General features: G+C 44.5%; 2 protein-coding genes across 12 annotated transcripts in view; one reads left to right on the top strand and one right to left on the bottom strand.

The window, feature by feature from the left end:
• Positions 1-5,761, bottom strand: part of Dcun1d3 (defective in cullin neddylation 1 domain containing 3) — a 42,641-nt gene extending 36,880 nt beyond the window's left edge. For 2 of the 7 annotated variants that reach the window (XM_029568637.1, XM_008843850.2), the window contains exons 1-3: positions 5,566-5,679; positions 2,956-3,070; positions 1,222-1,308 (exon numbers count right to left, since the gene is read on the bottom strand). The gene's annotated coding sequence lies outside the window, so the exon portion shown is untranslated. Of the gene's footprint in view, positions 1-1,221; positions 1,309-2,955; positions 3,071-5,256; positions 5,477-5,565 lie in introns of those variants that run through there. The other 5 variants (XM_017800817.2, XM_008843849.1, XM_029568639.1 and 2 more) reach the window with 5 other exon arrangements.
• The window catches only part of Lyrm1 (LYR motif containing 1), a 22,475-nt gene continuing 13,253 nt past the window's right edge, over positions 5,665-14,886 (top strand). The window contains exons 1-2 of one of the 5 annotated variants that reach the window (XM_029568642.1): positions 5,939-6,259; positions 8,682-8,821. In XM_029568642.1, the coding sequence (XP_029424502.1) occupies positions 5,971-6,259; positions 8,682-8,725 (333 nt within the window). In that variant the 5' untranslated portion in view covers positions 5,939-5,970 and the 3' untranslated portion in view covers positions 8,726-8,821. Of the gene's footprint in view, positions 5,914-5,938; positions 6,260-8,681; positions 8,822-8,912; positions 8,969-14,886 lie in introns of those variants that run through there. The other 4 variants (XM_029568640.1, XM_008843845.2, XM_008843844.3 and 1 more) reach the window with 4 other exon arrangements.

The following is a 14,886-nucleotide window of genomic DNA, read 5'->3' as shown; positions in this document are numbered from 1 at the left end:
ATATATATATATATATATATATATATATGACCAAATATCAAGAACTGAATTAGACTCAAATTCTACTGAGTGCCTGCAGGGACCTGAGTGAAGCAATGAGGTCAGCTAAGAAGACATGCCTAAGTGAGCTCTGCCTCCCAACCTGCCTTGCTCCTGCTCAAAGCATTGCTCCTGCTCAAAGCATTGCTTTCCAACCTGTTTTCAGTCTCAAAACATGAAATCATATGGGGAAACCCAATATAACAGTTTTTTAGGATTTTTTTTTTTGCAGAGTGAAGCATTGGGTATAGAAGGAAAATAAAGGGAAATAGGAGGCAAAGAGTAAGAGGCTCCTGGTTTCTATCATGAGCACAGTCCAGCCCCAGGAGGGCTCCTCAAAGTTTACCTTTAAAAAAAACCTTAGTCTAAGGTTCTACAGGGGTTTAACTTTTCTTTGTTTTTCCCCAAACTGGATGAAGTAGAATCAACTACATTCAATATAGTAAATGCTGTGACCTGAGTCTACGCAGAATTAAAATGAGAGATCACACACCAGGCCCCTTTAGATCAACTCTGCAGAATCCAAGCTATTCATGGACAAGAGTTAAAGGGTATAAACAAGCTGAGGCCAGATAACATGGATGAAATGTACTACTAAACAGGGCAGACTATTGAACACACTGTCCCCTAGACTGACAGCAAAAAGAGAGCAATGGCTCTAAGATTCTGAACTCCCAGAAAATGAACAGTCCTGCCCTCTGTACAGTACTCAGGTCCTGTCAGTCACTGGAGCTGGTCTGATCACAGATCACACAGTGACAGCATTCTTTCCAGTTACCAGATCTTGGGGTTGAACGCTTCAGCAGGACAGGGCAGGATACAACAGGAACACAATGACACTTCCACTGCTATGAGATCTAGGTTCCTGTTGTACCTCAGCTTAAAAATCTAACTGGAAGAAGACTTAAGCAAGGCCAAACCTTCAAGGAAGCAGCAGACCTTACCACATGTTCAGGTGTATGGAATTTAAATAAGGCTTCACTGTACACATCTTGAAGACGAGGCATTTTCCCCTGTCATTTTCTCTTGTCACAACTTCAAAGAATTAGTTTGACTCACTTTTCTGACTCTTTTTCCTACCCAAATCTCCCTTTTTTGCCCCCAAAGAAACAAGACCCTTCACTGCCTAGAAAAAGAGATACGAGAACTAATGAAACTAGATTTGAACTAAAGGACACTAACTGAATTGACGTTGGTCTGTTGTGGAAAGAGCTCCAGAGCACTGTCCCAACATTAGGAAGAACTGGTCCTGTACACTGTTATGAACATCTGTAAACAGACACAAAGAGGTAATTGTAAGTTATCAAGAGCTGGGGAAATGGGAGTTACCACGTAATTACCATTGTTTCATCTGAGTTACCACTTCTTCACCTCAAAACAACTGGTAGTCAGTGTGCAATTAACTCTCCTGACTAAAGAACATACATCAAAACAGTAGTAAAATCTGATTAAGTCATCTAATACAATGTAAAACCACTTACCCACAATCCCAATAGCAAGTAGCACAGCTAGTTTTTAGGTTGCTCACCTATTAAAAGAATCTGCCCCCAAATCTCCCAGCCCTTAAGAAATAAATCCACTAGCACACCAGATCAAAAGGCCAACTCAGCTCCAAGATTCCAAATTCACTTAGAATTGCAGATTCTTTCCCTAACACAATGAGTGACCAATGTCAGTAGGACTCATGGCTTCTCCCAGTGTTCAAATCTCCTCCTACCCATCCACCCCCTTTCAAAAGTTAGAAAAGAGCCATCAGTCTCCAATTTGGCTGATGAAATTTCAACCTACAGGATATTTAAATAATGTACCATTGAAATGAAGATTAACAGTAGAAAACACAATGTCAATACTGGGCATTTAAAAAGCCCAGTATTAGCATATAAAGTGAAGACCAAGATCTTAGTTTATATGATTTTTTTTGGAGACAGGGTCTCCCTGTAGCCCTGGCTGGCTTAGAACTTGCTATGTAGACTACCAGGCTGGCCCTGAACTCAGAGATCCACCTGCCTCTGCCTCCCACGTGCTCGGATTAAGCACCAAGCCTGGCAAGACCAAGATCTTTAACCTAGGCCCAAACTGTGTGTGTGTGTGTGTGTGTGTGAGAGAGAGAGAGAGAGAGAGAGAGAGAGAGAGAGAGAGAGAGAGAGAGAGAGAGAGAGAGAGAGAGAGAGAGAGAGAGAGAGAGAGAGAGAGAGAGAGAGAGAGAGAGAGAGAGAGAGAGAGAGAGAGATATGTGTGTACTCACTCAAATTCTCCATTCCTTTGGGCCACTCTTTAGTGTGAAAAGTTAGAGTCTATTTGCCTGGTCCTAGCTGTTCACTTTAGTCATTTACTTGTTTAAGACTTGCTGTTTGCATTCTAGCTAGAATTCAGTCTTTCAAATGACAAGCTATATCCCTTTGTCACCCTAGGACAACCTATAAAGCTGTATCCAAGGTAATTCTGACAATCCATCTATAGGTGGTATTGAGTACTAACACATAAAACAAGTGGCAAGTCCTCAGTTTCTGATTTGCCTTTCCCAAGCATTAAAAGGTTTTACTTAACATTTATAAGACTGGGTTCACTACGAATAGCCCAAGCCAACATTTAAGTCTCTCAACTGCCTGGCTCAAAAGGCTGATTCACTCAAAGAACACTCCAATCACTGTTGTGAGGTTTAGACATATTCTTTCCATTTTAGCCTACTGTGATATGGCTCAAGAGGGCCAAATCAAGGCAAAGCCTTGATTAAGCCTCTCAAGTGGACAATCTGGCCAAGATGAGGTTGAATTGGAGATGACTGCCCAACAGAAAGCCAAAGCAGGTTACATCCCTGCAGTCCATGAGAACCAAAGATGCCAACATAGTGTAATGGGCCTTGTGATACTCATTGTCTAATATAATCCACGGAGTGAACTTTTAGCACCAACTTACCTCTCAGTGGAGTATTATTAGTCATCAGGTGGACCAGACCAGAGTGGAACTATTGCAACATAAACTCCGCCTCCCCACAAAACACAATTTGAAACCTAGATCCTGATGGTCATCTCTGTAGACAAATAGAGGCATATTATTAACACATGCCCAATCCTTCAACCTTAAGTTCACACAGAGATGGAAGATTTATATACTAGCACACATTCAGAACACTTATTATACAATTTTAAATAACAGCATATAAGACATTTTAAGGAAAAAGAATGGTCAATTGAACAGTCTCCTTATTTTTAAACACATAAGCTCCAGATGACCACTGACTAACCTCTACCACTCTGAAGAGGGTGTGTTTTCATTACTATTATTGTTGTTGTTATCTTTATTGTTATGGTCAAACAGTAACTGCAAAAATAATGATAAAGGCCTTAGGAGAGGCAATAGAATTAATCAGAAAGGAATTTTACTTTGTATTCCTTCCTCCTTTTTAACTCCTATTTTTGTCTACCTAATTTGAGCCCTACTTCCACTTCTCTGAACCTGTCTCTTTTCATTCAATCTTTCACTCACTAGGCCAGCATCCCCGCCCTTCCCCACCCCTTTCTCCCAGTCCATAAAACTTGTGATGCTCATTCCAGCAGCTCTCTCAAAGAGCTGTCCCCTAAACTGCCCAGGCTCCTCCCTCCCTTCATCTTTACAAGGTGGACTCCTTTTCTTTCAAAGTTCAGTAAGTGTCACCTCAGGAAGGTCTCCCTGACTACACACCAGTCAGATTCTTTCTGCCTCATCACTCATTTTCTTCAACACTTAATCAAAAGCAGATTTATTATCTCTCTGTCCCCACCTTGCTTGTGTTCACATTTGTACACTCAGTGTCTGAAACCCTGGCTAGTACTTAGCAGCCAATATTTATTGAATGAATGAATTTTGGACTTTTCATTTAATGGCAAACTAGGCTCCAAATGAATTAAAGTGAGAGCAGGGCTCATTCTTTTGTTAAATTCTGCAAGACATCTAAATACAGTTACTTGAGCAATCAAGGCATTAAATGTTCTGTTTTATTAGGCCTGCAAGACCTGATAAATAGGATGGGACTTGGTTCCCAGCAGCAGAACAACATTTGTTATGATAATTCTAGCGATACTGAACATTAAATTCAGTTACAGAGACAGGATTTATACACTTTTCTAATCAAAGGACCCCTAAAATCTAGCACTATCTCTTAAATCTTAAAGTTCCTTAGAAGACAGTTTCATATTCGCAGAGGATGTCTTAAAAATAAAATGTCTCAACACCAAAACAAGAATCATTTACACTGCACTCTAAAACCCCCATGACAGGCTAGGAGGGGCACTACTTGGTGATTTAACAAAATATGAACGAACGAGACTTTTCCAATCATTCTTCAAACATTTCCACACCCACTATGGATTTGTATTCTTTTAAAAGCATAGCTACACAGACCACATTTTCTCATACAAGCCCACCACAAAGCATCTAGAGCTAAAAAAGATGAAAATCAGACAAGTCAATTGTGTCACTGAAGACGTGTGTACCAGACACACAAATGGAGAAAGAGATAAAAGAGCTATTGTCCAATTGTAGAAACAAAAAAGTAATATGGGGTTTTCTGTTCTCTGAAGTGCATCATGAAGTGTAGGTGGAGAGAAACACAGAAATCCAGAATTAGCCTAACATCAAATCATTTTTGGAAAGAGTTGACAACATGTAAATTCCTCACACATAAAAGTATTTAGAGCAGGAGACCTTGATTCCTGGGCTATGATGCCATTTATAATTCCTTGCAAGAGCTCTGGAATTCCAGGATTCATAAAAGAAAATGCTCATTAGAATTGGGAGCCGTACTCCCAATGTGACACAGCCTATAACTGAAGTATTACAAAGCTTGCAGTTAAGAGCTGGGACAGAAGCTAAACACCAAATTCAAAAGAGGTAGCCAGGGTACTAAGTGCCACAAAGGGGAGAGGTGACCACGGTTGCCACTCAACCACAAAGTAGAAACGGGTGTGTATGGGGGAGGATAAGAGATGGGGATGGAAAAAACAATACATTTGTCACCCCGTCCCACTTCCTAAACAGGATATGGGCAAAGCCTCCAGCCCCATTACCTCAGGCACAGATGGTTATCGTTTATAGCAAAGGTGCACAGAAAGGCCCTTAGGTCTGAGCCCCTTAATTCCAGGGCTGTTAACGATTAAAGAGAAGGATGGGGGTGGGGAGGGAAATCAGGGAGGAGGGAGCTGGAGATTCACCCCCACCACCTCCCCACTGGGCTCCTACCTCACGGCGCGGACCCGGGACTTTAGGACCAGAGTCTGCAGCCCCTCCAGGGCAGCTCGAGCCCCAGGTCCCCAGGCCCTGGATTGAGGGGTGCTGGCGGTGGGGAGACAGGGGCAGTACGTAAGTTTTCTGAGCCCTGCGGCTGACACGCCAACAGGCTCCCCTCAAAGCCTCTTCTTCCAGAGGGACCGGTCCAGACAAGGCGCTGATTTGCACTCCTCCCCGCTTTCTCGAAGGAACCGAACCCCCGCCCCTTCATCTCTCTGTGCTCCCCCCTTTTCCTCAACCAGCCCCCCCCTCCAAACTCACAGCTGCTCCAGAGGTTCCTCCAGTCAAACCCTTTCTGGAAACGACGGCGGCCCGGCGGGTCCAAACCACCTACCATCCCCGCTCGCGTTTCCAGAATCCCTACCCCCTCCGCCGCCGCCTCTTCTGCCACCGCGGCCGCCGCCTCCTCTTCATCTGCGGCCCACCGGCGGCGACCGCCCCGAAGCCCCGCCCCTCCATCGCCTCCTGCATCATCACTTCCGGTAACCCCGCCGGCCGCCGGCTCCAGGAGGGAGAGAATGGGAGAGGGGCGGGGACGGGAACTGAGGACGGTGACGTCACGACGCACGCAAGGACGTCCGAAGCCGTCCCCAAGTAAGGGCAAAGAAGGTAGTCGCGGGGAGGGTGGGCGACGACGGGCAGGGCTGGGCCATCTTCGGAGTGGAGATGGGGGACGGGTTAACGTACGGGGCGAAGGGACACTGGGGGAACCGGGAGGGCGGCTCTGCTGTTGAGTGCGGCGCCGAATGGGGTCAAGCTGGAGGTGTCGGGAGGTTTGGGACGCCCCCTGACCTGGGCCTCGTGCTCCACAGTGGTCCGCGCGGTTGGTTTGGCCCGACCTGGCCTACGAGACCTGCTGGCTGGAGCTCGGTCTGGTCGCGGCTCGGCACAGCTCCTGGCACCGCCTCCTCCCAGCCCGCTTCGGTGGGTGGGGGAAAGGCAGCACTGACGCAGAGTGAGTGTAAAGGATGGAGACGCCGACTCCAGTCTCGGGGGACTGGGGAAGGGGTTGGTTCCCCTGGGGCAAGGATGGGGTGCGGGTGTGGGGTTGCTAGGAGACGCGCCTGTGTGACCCCAGTCTCGCGAGGGCAGCTCCGTGTCATCGCCGCTGGCCCCCGGGGACCTGCGTAAGGGCAGTGGCACGTGGGGGAGGCCTGGCTCGGAGCGTGCAAGGGAATGGAAGACGCTAAGGGGCTGGAGGGGCCTGGTTTGGGAAGGTCGGCCCAGAGCAGCCCAGATGGAGGAATCAGACTTTGGGGGACAGTGAAAGCCAGTTTCCTAATTCTGTAGATGAGCAAACCTGAGGAAGAAAAGAAACATTCCATTCCGGTGCTTGTTTAGTTCTTTAACAAGTAAAGAAGCTATCAGCCAGGGAGAACTGACCCCAAGAGCGAGATGAAGTGGTGTGAAGGCCACTCCAAGATTTAGGAGGGACGCAAAGAGAAGGAAGGAACTTTGAAGGTGGAGAAAAGAGCCGGAGGGAAAGGTGGTAATGTTGGAAGTGGAAGGCAGAAAGAGACTGGGTGCTCTGGCTTGACGTTGAAGTAGCCGGAAGGGTTTGGCTTTTGTGAGTGCAGAGTAGTGAGCCACCTGAACTGCTTTACATTTTTAAAAATCGTCGCTGGGTAGGAAAGGTAGTTAGACCTGTTGAGATGCTGTTACTGGAGGGAGAGATGACAGCAGTGTTGACAAAGGCCATCGCTATGGAAATGAATTGTTTCAGAATGGATATAGGGGATTGAGCTTGCAGGACTGGCTGCTGACCTGCATGTGAAGTGTGTGGGAGAGGGCAGATAGAACCACAGGTGTCTCCCTAGGTAAAACAGTTTGGAAAGGAATATCCTAAACTGTCTTTTGAATGCAGTGTGAAAAGTCCATTAACAATTCCAATGAAGATATCCAGAAGTTAGATGGGCAATCTACAGGAAAGTCTTAGGTGGAGATAAATGTGGGGTTCATTCCTTGATCTAGGAAAAGGGTATAGAGAAGAGGAAGGTTTCCATACTCCTTAGGTCTCCAGACATTTAGAGACTACCCAGGAAAGTGGAAGCCAGCAGGAAACTCTTGACAAATAACACCTTGAAGTTAAGGAGGAGGCCCCCTTCATATGCTTAAAGAATAGGATCCACCCTCATAACCACTGAGGATCATCCCCCTCAGGGCCTGGTTCAAATCTCCCCTCAGCTGTCAGTGCTTTTTGACTTCACAAGCAGTGTGTGTGTATTACAGAAGACCCGATTTCTTTGATAAGTGTTTGTTTCCATTCGTCTTCCCAATGGACTACTTCTTTGTGTCTTCCTGGGTCCTGGTACAGAGCTTGCCCTTGGGGTCCCACATGCCATTAAAGCTGGGCAGGAACACAGTGATCATAGGTGCCAGCCTTGCAGTTGAGCTGATTCCGACAAAGGGGGTTTTGTCCCTGCTGTAGTAGCAGACCCCACCACTCTCCTAGTGGAAAGGGTAGCAGAACAATCAGAAGGCCTGGGTTTCATTCTTGGATCTGCTAACAAACAGGGTGGCCTTGGATAAGGTCCTCTTCCAACTGATGTGGTTGGTCTATATTAAAAGTTGCAAGCTGGCAAGAAAGATAATGCCTGCAAACACATTGTTCAGCCTGCAACGGTTTTTGTTTTTGTTGCTTTTTTTTTAAAGTTTGCTTGCCAGCTTTTAAAAACTGAACATCAGAATCCAGATTTTTGGCTTTGTTTGAAAAATCGGACAGTCTGACAGCACCAGTCTGAGATTCCTCGAGGTTCCTATACAGTAGCAGTCAGCTGAAGCTAGAGTCGCCTGTCCTTTTGAATGTGGCTAGTGTGCCAAAGGCACCTCTCCTCACTACTGCTCCCAGGCTAACCCCTCTGGACATTTGATTTGAGACTGATCAAGAGCTGTGCTATCCATATATAACAGTTCAGTTCCTTAGACACATATTGCAAATGTTCAGTAACCTCATGTGGCTAATCTCCTACCCTATTGATAGAACAGACAGAAGAGTTCCAGCATAGAAGTTCCATTGGTCAGTGCTGGATTACAGAACTGGAAGAAAAGAGTATTCTAGGTGCCTGTCATTTCATGTAAAATCAAACAATACTGTCTGCTCTGAGTGGACTTGGTCTAGTAAGGAGCTCTCAGACCTCTATAAATAAGAAAAATTGCTCATTTATTGAGTAGAGAATATTTGGAGAATTTTCTGAAAACATGATCCCCTATGAAGAATGTTTTTGTCCTTTGAATAGTTGGATGAGTAAGGTGCAAGAAAGCTCCAGCTGTTTCTGGTGTTGTCGCCAAAGCCCTTTTGCAGTTTCTGATCCAGTTTCTTAGAAGAATGTCACAAAGCAGGAATTTAAGTTGGTGTTTTGGCTCTCTGACTCCCCTAGTTGCTGTGGAGGCTAGAAGATCCTGGCTGGAGAATGATGAATGAATCTGAGCACTGGCTGGTTTCCAGCTCCTCCCATATATCACTTACTGCCTACTTCGGATAACTGGTTTTAAAAACCTCTGACTGATGTTTGTCTTTGTGTCTTAAAATATGCTAGCACGTGCCTATAATCCTAGCATTCAGGAGGCTGAGGCAGATGGATTACCACAAATTTAAGACCAGCCTGGTCTACCAAGCACGTTCTAGGCCAGCCAGTGTGAAACCTTGTCTTAAACAAAAATGCAGGTAAGAGACCATAAATTGATTTTCACTTAGAATTTCTGTCTTGACTAGGAAAGTAGCTGTAGGTTGGTTGGGTTGGTATGGCGTTCTATACAGATATAATCTTTGTGTGATCCACTGTTGACACAATACACAGATGGTTCCCAGCCCAACAAGAGTTTGACTTTCTATTTTTCAAAATTTTTAAATATTTTTATGTGTGAAGAACCAAGACTTTACAGCATACTGTGAAGTTTAGTTTATACTTTACAGTTTAGGAGTTTGTTTGTTTGTTTCTTGGTTTGTTTCAGGAACTAACACTATTCACAATTCAAGGACCTGTATTTAGAATGGGTATGTTTGCCTCCTATTACTTGGTTTGAGGTAGTTACTTTAGAAGTCTTTCAGGTATCCATATTTTGGATTTCCCCTTTGTTCTGATAGTTTCTCGTGTCACAGGGTCTAACCTAATTTCATTTCCCTTAGATAAAGTGCTGCCTACCCTCTGTTCCTGCGTTCATCTCTGACACGCCATATTCTTGTCACTTACTGTGTAAGAGATGTTTCACAGAATCCTTACGGTGTGATGAAGTGTTCACTATTAGCTTATCCTGAGATTTGGACAACTCAGTGCTTTCACTTCCCTTTTCAGAGTCTGCTTTACAGCAGGGCGTGGTGCCATAGGCCTTTAATTCCAGCACTAGGGAGGCAGAGGCAGGCAGAGGCAGAGACTGGTGGAGCTCTACCAGCCTGTTCTACATAGCAAGTTCCTGGCCAACAACAACAACAAAACAAAAGATTCTTTTTTAAGATTTTGTTTTTATGTATATGATATTTTGCCTACATGTATGTAAGTATGCCACATGCATGCAGTGCCCACAGAGGCCAGAAGAAGGCATGAGATCCTTTGGAACTAGAGTTACAGATGGGTGTTAGCCACCATGTGGGTGCTGGGAACTGAACCCAGGTCCTCTGCAAGAGTAGCCAGTGAACCCCTGAGCCATCTCTCCAGACCCATTTTTCTGAGATTTTTTTTAGTTTTATGTGTATATATGTACCTGAGTGTGTGTATGTGTGTATGCACTATATGTGCCTACAGAGACCAGAAAAGGATGTTAAATCCCCTGTAACTGGAATTATAGGAAGTTGTGAACTTCCTGATGAGGGTGCAGAGAACTGAACCTGAGTCCTCTAGAACAGCAGGTGCACTTAACTCCTGTGACAACACTCCAGCCCTCCCTTTTCAGATTCTAATAACTAAAAACTGAACCCAGAGTAGAAAACAAGTCCTTAGGTAGGTGGGGTGGTAAAGGAGGGAGAAGAAGAGAATATGTATATGTTAATGAAGCAGACCAAATTAGAGACCAGGGATATGTGGCCACAGTTTCACTTGAAGGTTACTGAGTTGTAGAGACACTGAAATGATAGGGGATACCAATGTATGCCTAAAAGACGGGAATATAGCAGATCTGGGCGAGAGATATATCAAAGGAGAAAGAGTAAGAAAATGATGAAGGAAGAGATTCAGGAAGAAAAGTCCAGTCGTGCCTTCAGTGTTGGCACCTGCATTATATTTCCAGTAAGAAACATGCATTGTGGTCTGAAGATAAGCAGTGTCTCCAACAGGGTTATTTACTCATAGTGAAGAACAGTAGCCCTTTACTGTACAGGGATTATTAATGATCAGAGGGAAATAGCTTTAGGAAAATCCATTATTACCACAAAGCAGCAAATTCACCACCAGGCCATGTACTTTTCCATTCTCTGCAGACAAAGTTCAGCATAGATAAAAGAAGCCTCCTTATTCCTGTTTCCTCCTATTTAGGTAACTTGTGCCTTTAACTCCTAGTGTTGTGTTTTAATGGAGCATCTCATGAGTACTTACAATGCTTAAAATGTTCTGTTACATACTACATTTTAAGAAATTGAGGCACAAGTCAAGCCTGGTAGTACAGACCTACGATTCCAACTATTCAGGAGGCTGAGGCAAGAGTAAGTTCAAGGGCAGCCTGGGCAATCTTGTGAATGAAAAAAGCAAAAGGAGCACTTGGGGGTATAGCTCAGAGGTAGGGTGCATGCCTAGCATGTTCATCCCTAGTACTGCCAAAGAAGAAACTAAGAAATTGAGGCACAAGCAGAGCCTGGGGAGTTGCAAGAAAGTCTGATCTATTATTTTGGTGTTATCAGAAGCACTTCAGTTCCCTAGAAATTTACCAAATGGCAAGAGCTTTAAATTATGATTTCCTGGGTTGGTTTTAATGCCTGGTCATTGGGTACAATGGGCCCTATTCCCCAAAATGATTAGTTTTCAAGGAAAAAAAAAAAATCAACCACACTTTTCGATATCTTTGGTTCTAAGCTTCCCAGAAACATGGAGCCTTTTGGTCCAATGGACAAACCCTGACTGACCTTAACAGGAGTATGGGTTGCATGGGGGTAGGGGGCATATCTTAAACTGCTGTCATACCACTGATAAGCCATTCCAAAAAACAATGCTGAGTTATTTTAAGTGCTCTGGAATCTTTTTAAAAAATACTTATTATTTGTAGGCCAGGTGTGGTGGCGCACACCTTTAATCCCAGCACTCTGGAGGCAAAAGCAGGTGGATCTCTGTGAGTTTGAGGCCAGCCTAGTCCGCATAGCACATTCCAGGCCAGTTGGGGCTACAGGGAGACCCCGTCTCAAAAAGACCCCCCCCCAAAAAATTTATTATTTGTGTGTGGGGGTGTATGTGTACCACAACATATGTGTGTGGCTATGGGAAGACTATGGAGTTGTTTCTCTCCCTTCACCTTACATGGGTTCCAGAGATCAAACTTGGGTTGTCACACTTCCATAGCAAGCACTTTTACCTGAGCCATCTCACCAGCCCAAGCTCAGAGATCATTTTTTAGAAATATTTTATTTTTATTTTATGTGTATGAGTGTATTGCCTGCATGTATGTAAGTGCACCTGTGTTGTCTGTGGATGTAAGAGGAAGCCTTCACGTGGGAAGGAGTGTCAGATGTAAGGAGGAGGGCAGTGGGACAGTAGTCATACTGCCAGTCACAGGGGATAAGACCGATTTTGTTTGGGTGAGTTTCACAACCTCATCCCCCATCCCAAAATCATGAAATACTTGAAAGGGAAACTTTGACTGTACTGTTTTGAGTTGTGATGAGGAATCAAATTCCTAGAGTTAGGTCTTTCTTAAAAAGAATGGATTGTCTCCTGGGGCTTGAAAGTCAAGTTGACCCCCATCCTTTTCTGCACCTTCTGTATGTACTGTAACAGTTTTTCTTCAGGAGAAGGCAAAGCCTCATGGGAGTCCAACATTTGGAATTTTGACATTCCTGAGACCAGAGTCATACTTGTATAAACTTCATCTGGGGAGAGGGAATCACCATCTTTTCTCCAGCACTCCTGTGTGTTCGTGCTGCAGTCGGCTTTCCAAAGGTGGAAAGAAAACACCGCAGAGGTGAGGGAAAGGCTGGCCTCAAACTCACCCCCTTTACAGTGCTAGCAGTCCGGCCATTGGCCTCCTGCAAACAGCCTAGGTGTGCCTGTTAGAGAGTCCCTAGACCATTTCACTGTACATAAGTACTTTACAGCTAGTGGAAAGGTGTTTTCAGGGGTTTCGTTTTATGTTTTTTGATCACTGCCCATTAGGGGGCTCCATTACGGACTCCAAAATTAAAACAGGAAAAAACTAATCAGACAAGGGAATAGTCATTTAACTTTGGAGATTCTTGCTTCTCCTGTCAATTAGATGGCATTCAGCAAGTCTTACATTTCATCTTCTGTAAGAGTAGTGGAATCCTAAGTAGTTAGGATGTAATTTAACTCTAGCACATTTTTAATGATGTAAAACAGACCCTGTTGCTCCAACTTGTTTAAAATATGACAGTGCCTTCCTTTTGTTTTAGAATGCCAATTTCTTTCCAGGCCCATTCTCCCATCCTGTGCTAGATTATGGTGACCTGTGGCCTCCCTGACAGGCCTTCATTACATTCACTCTCACCTTTGCACATGTTACCCACCCCAGGGCCTTTGCTCCTGCTGTCCCCTTCCCTGCACCACGACCCCCTTAACTTCCCCGCATTAGTCTCCTTCACGCCATTCAGGGCTCTGGACAAAGATGCCGATCCCCCCGCTAAATATCTCCCATTTCTGCTCACTTAGAAAACAGTATTTCATTCATTCAGAACAATCACTATGTGAAATTCTTTGTTATTCTTGTATATCATCTGCCTCTGCTACTAGAAGATAAGCTTTATTGTTTCTCATCCCCAGACCCACATTTGCCTGGACATCGTAAGCACTTAGTAAATGTTGAATGGATGAATTGATGGGGTCCTTGGCAGGGAGAACTGAAGCCTGCAGGGTTATAACAGTATAATGAGTCCCTACCTTGTCTCTTCTATGATGTCAGCTTCCTTTGAAGCCAGAGGGGTTGCCACAGAGAACTGAAGAGCAGAGCATTCTAGCCAAGGCTACATATCCTTTTAAAATTCTGGTGTGGACAATACTTTTTCAAGAGCTTACTGGGGAAGGTAGTACATGAGAATTTTTTTTCCCCTGTAGCCCCAGCTGGCCTGGAACTCATTATGTAGACCAGACAGACTGGCCTTGAACTCACAGAGATCTGCCTGCCTCTGCCTCCTGAGTGCTGGGATTAAAGACGTGCACCACCACGCCCGTCGTACTTGAGAACTTCTATAAAATGACTTCCTATCAAGGTGCAAAAAAAAAATTTCTTCTATTACTCTTTGTATAGGAAGGTAATAGACTTGTTTGGCTTTCCTTTTAATAGAATTGCTTAGTTTCCTCTGTTATAATGACTAAGCTCTTTAAAGCATGCAATAGACATTCAACATTTATTGAGATTGAACGGCCTATTTAGTTATTAAAAATTTGAGCTGTGACTCCAGACTGTCTAAGTTTGAACCCTGGCCCTGCCTGTTTCTGGCTCTTTCCATCAGGTCCCACCTTTGTAAAATGAGGATAATATAGCACCTGCCCCACAGCATTGCTGTGATGCTGATCAAGGTTATTACATGTAAAGCACTGTATAGAGTGTACAGTCCATGGTAAATGCAAGGCACATGTAGCTGTTGCTGTCATATCATTATTACTGCAATGAACAGGAAGGACATAGTCCCTGCTGTCAGGAGTTAGGCAGAGAAATCCAGGAAGAAAAAGATGAAAATAACTGCAAAAAGAGCAGTAAGTATCTGTGACAGCTACTGTGGAGAGGGTGCCCTGGGGAGTTTGACAGTGAGTAAGTGTTTGTTTGTTTTTTGAGACAAGGTCTCATATGTATCCCTGGCTGGCCTGGAACTCACTACATAGGCCAGGCTGGCCTCAAAGAGAGACCCTTCTACCTCTGCCTCTGGGATTAAAGGCATGTGCCACACGCCCAAACAGGTGTCTCTCTGTGAGGGAAGATGACTAGCAGAAGCGAGGCATTCTGAGTGGGTTAGCCAGGACAAGCAGAGGCTTGACATAGCCAGGTGCCTTAGCAGTAGTTTCCAAACTTGGGACTCTTCAGAAGTGCTCACAATTTTGTGAGATAGGGTCTTGCTACATATCTTCAACTGACCTGGTACCCACTGTGTAGCCCAGACTGGTCTTAGACTTGCAGCAATCCTCCTGCCTCAGCCTCCTGAATGCTGGAATTACAGGTGTAAGGCACCATACCAGGGTTAGAAATTTTCATAATATATTTATTCAAAGCAAACTACATCATATGTCTCTATAGCATGGGTTTAATTTGACACTCCATTATATGTTAAAGAAATGACAACTAATAAATACAAATCTTATGCATCTAAAAATAACTTCCACAATCAAATTTTGGAAAACCTCTCCCAGCTAAGGACCAGAGGCCAAAATACTAACAGCAAAGTGTGCCAGCCTTTTCTACTACTGAGTATGTACTCCGTAATAAATTTTGTCCCTG

Source organism: Nannospalax galili, unplaced genomic scaffold, assembly GCF_000622305.1.
Source record: "Nannospalax galili isolate Female #2095 unplaced genomic scaffold, S.galili_v1.0 scaffold381, whole genome shotgun sequence".
NCBI lineage: Eukaryota > Metazoa > Chordata > Mammalia > Rodentia > Spalacidae > Nannospalax > Nannospalax galili.
The sequence above is the reverse complement of the archived record's forward strand: the minus strand, read 5'-3'. Positions and strand labels throughout refer to the sequence as shown.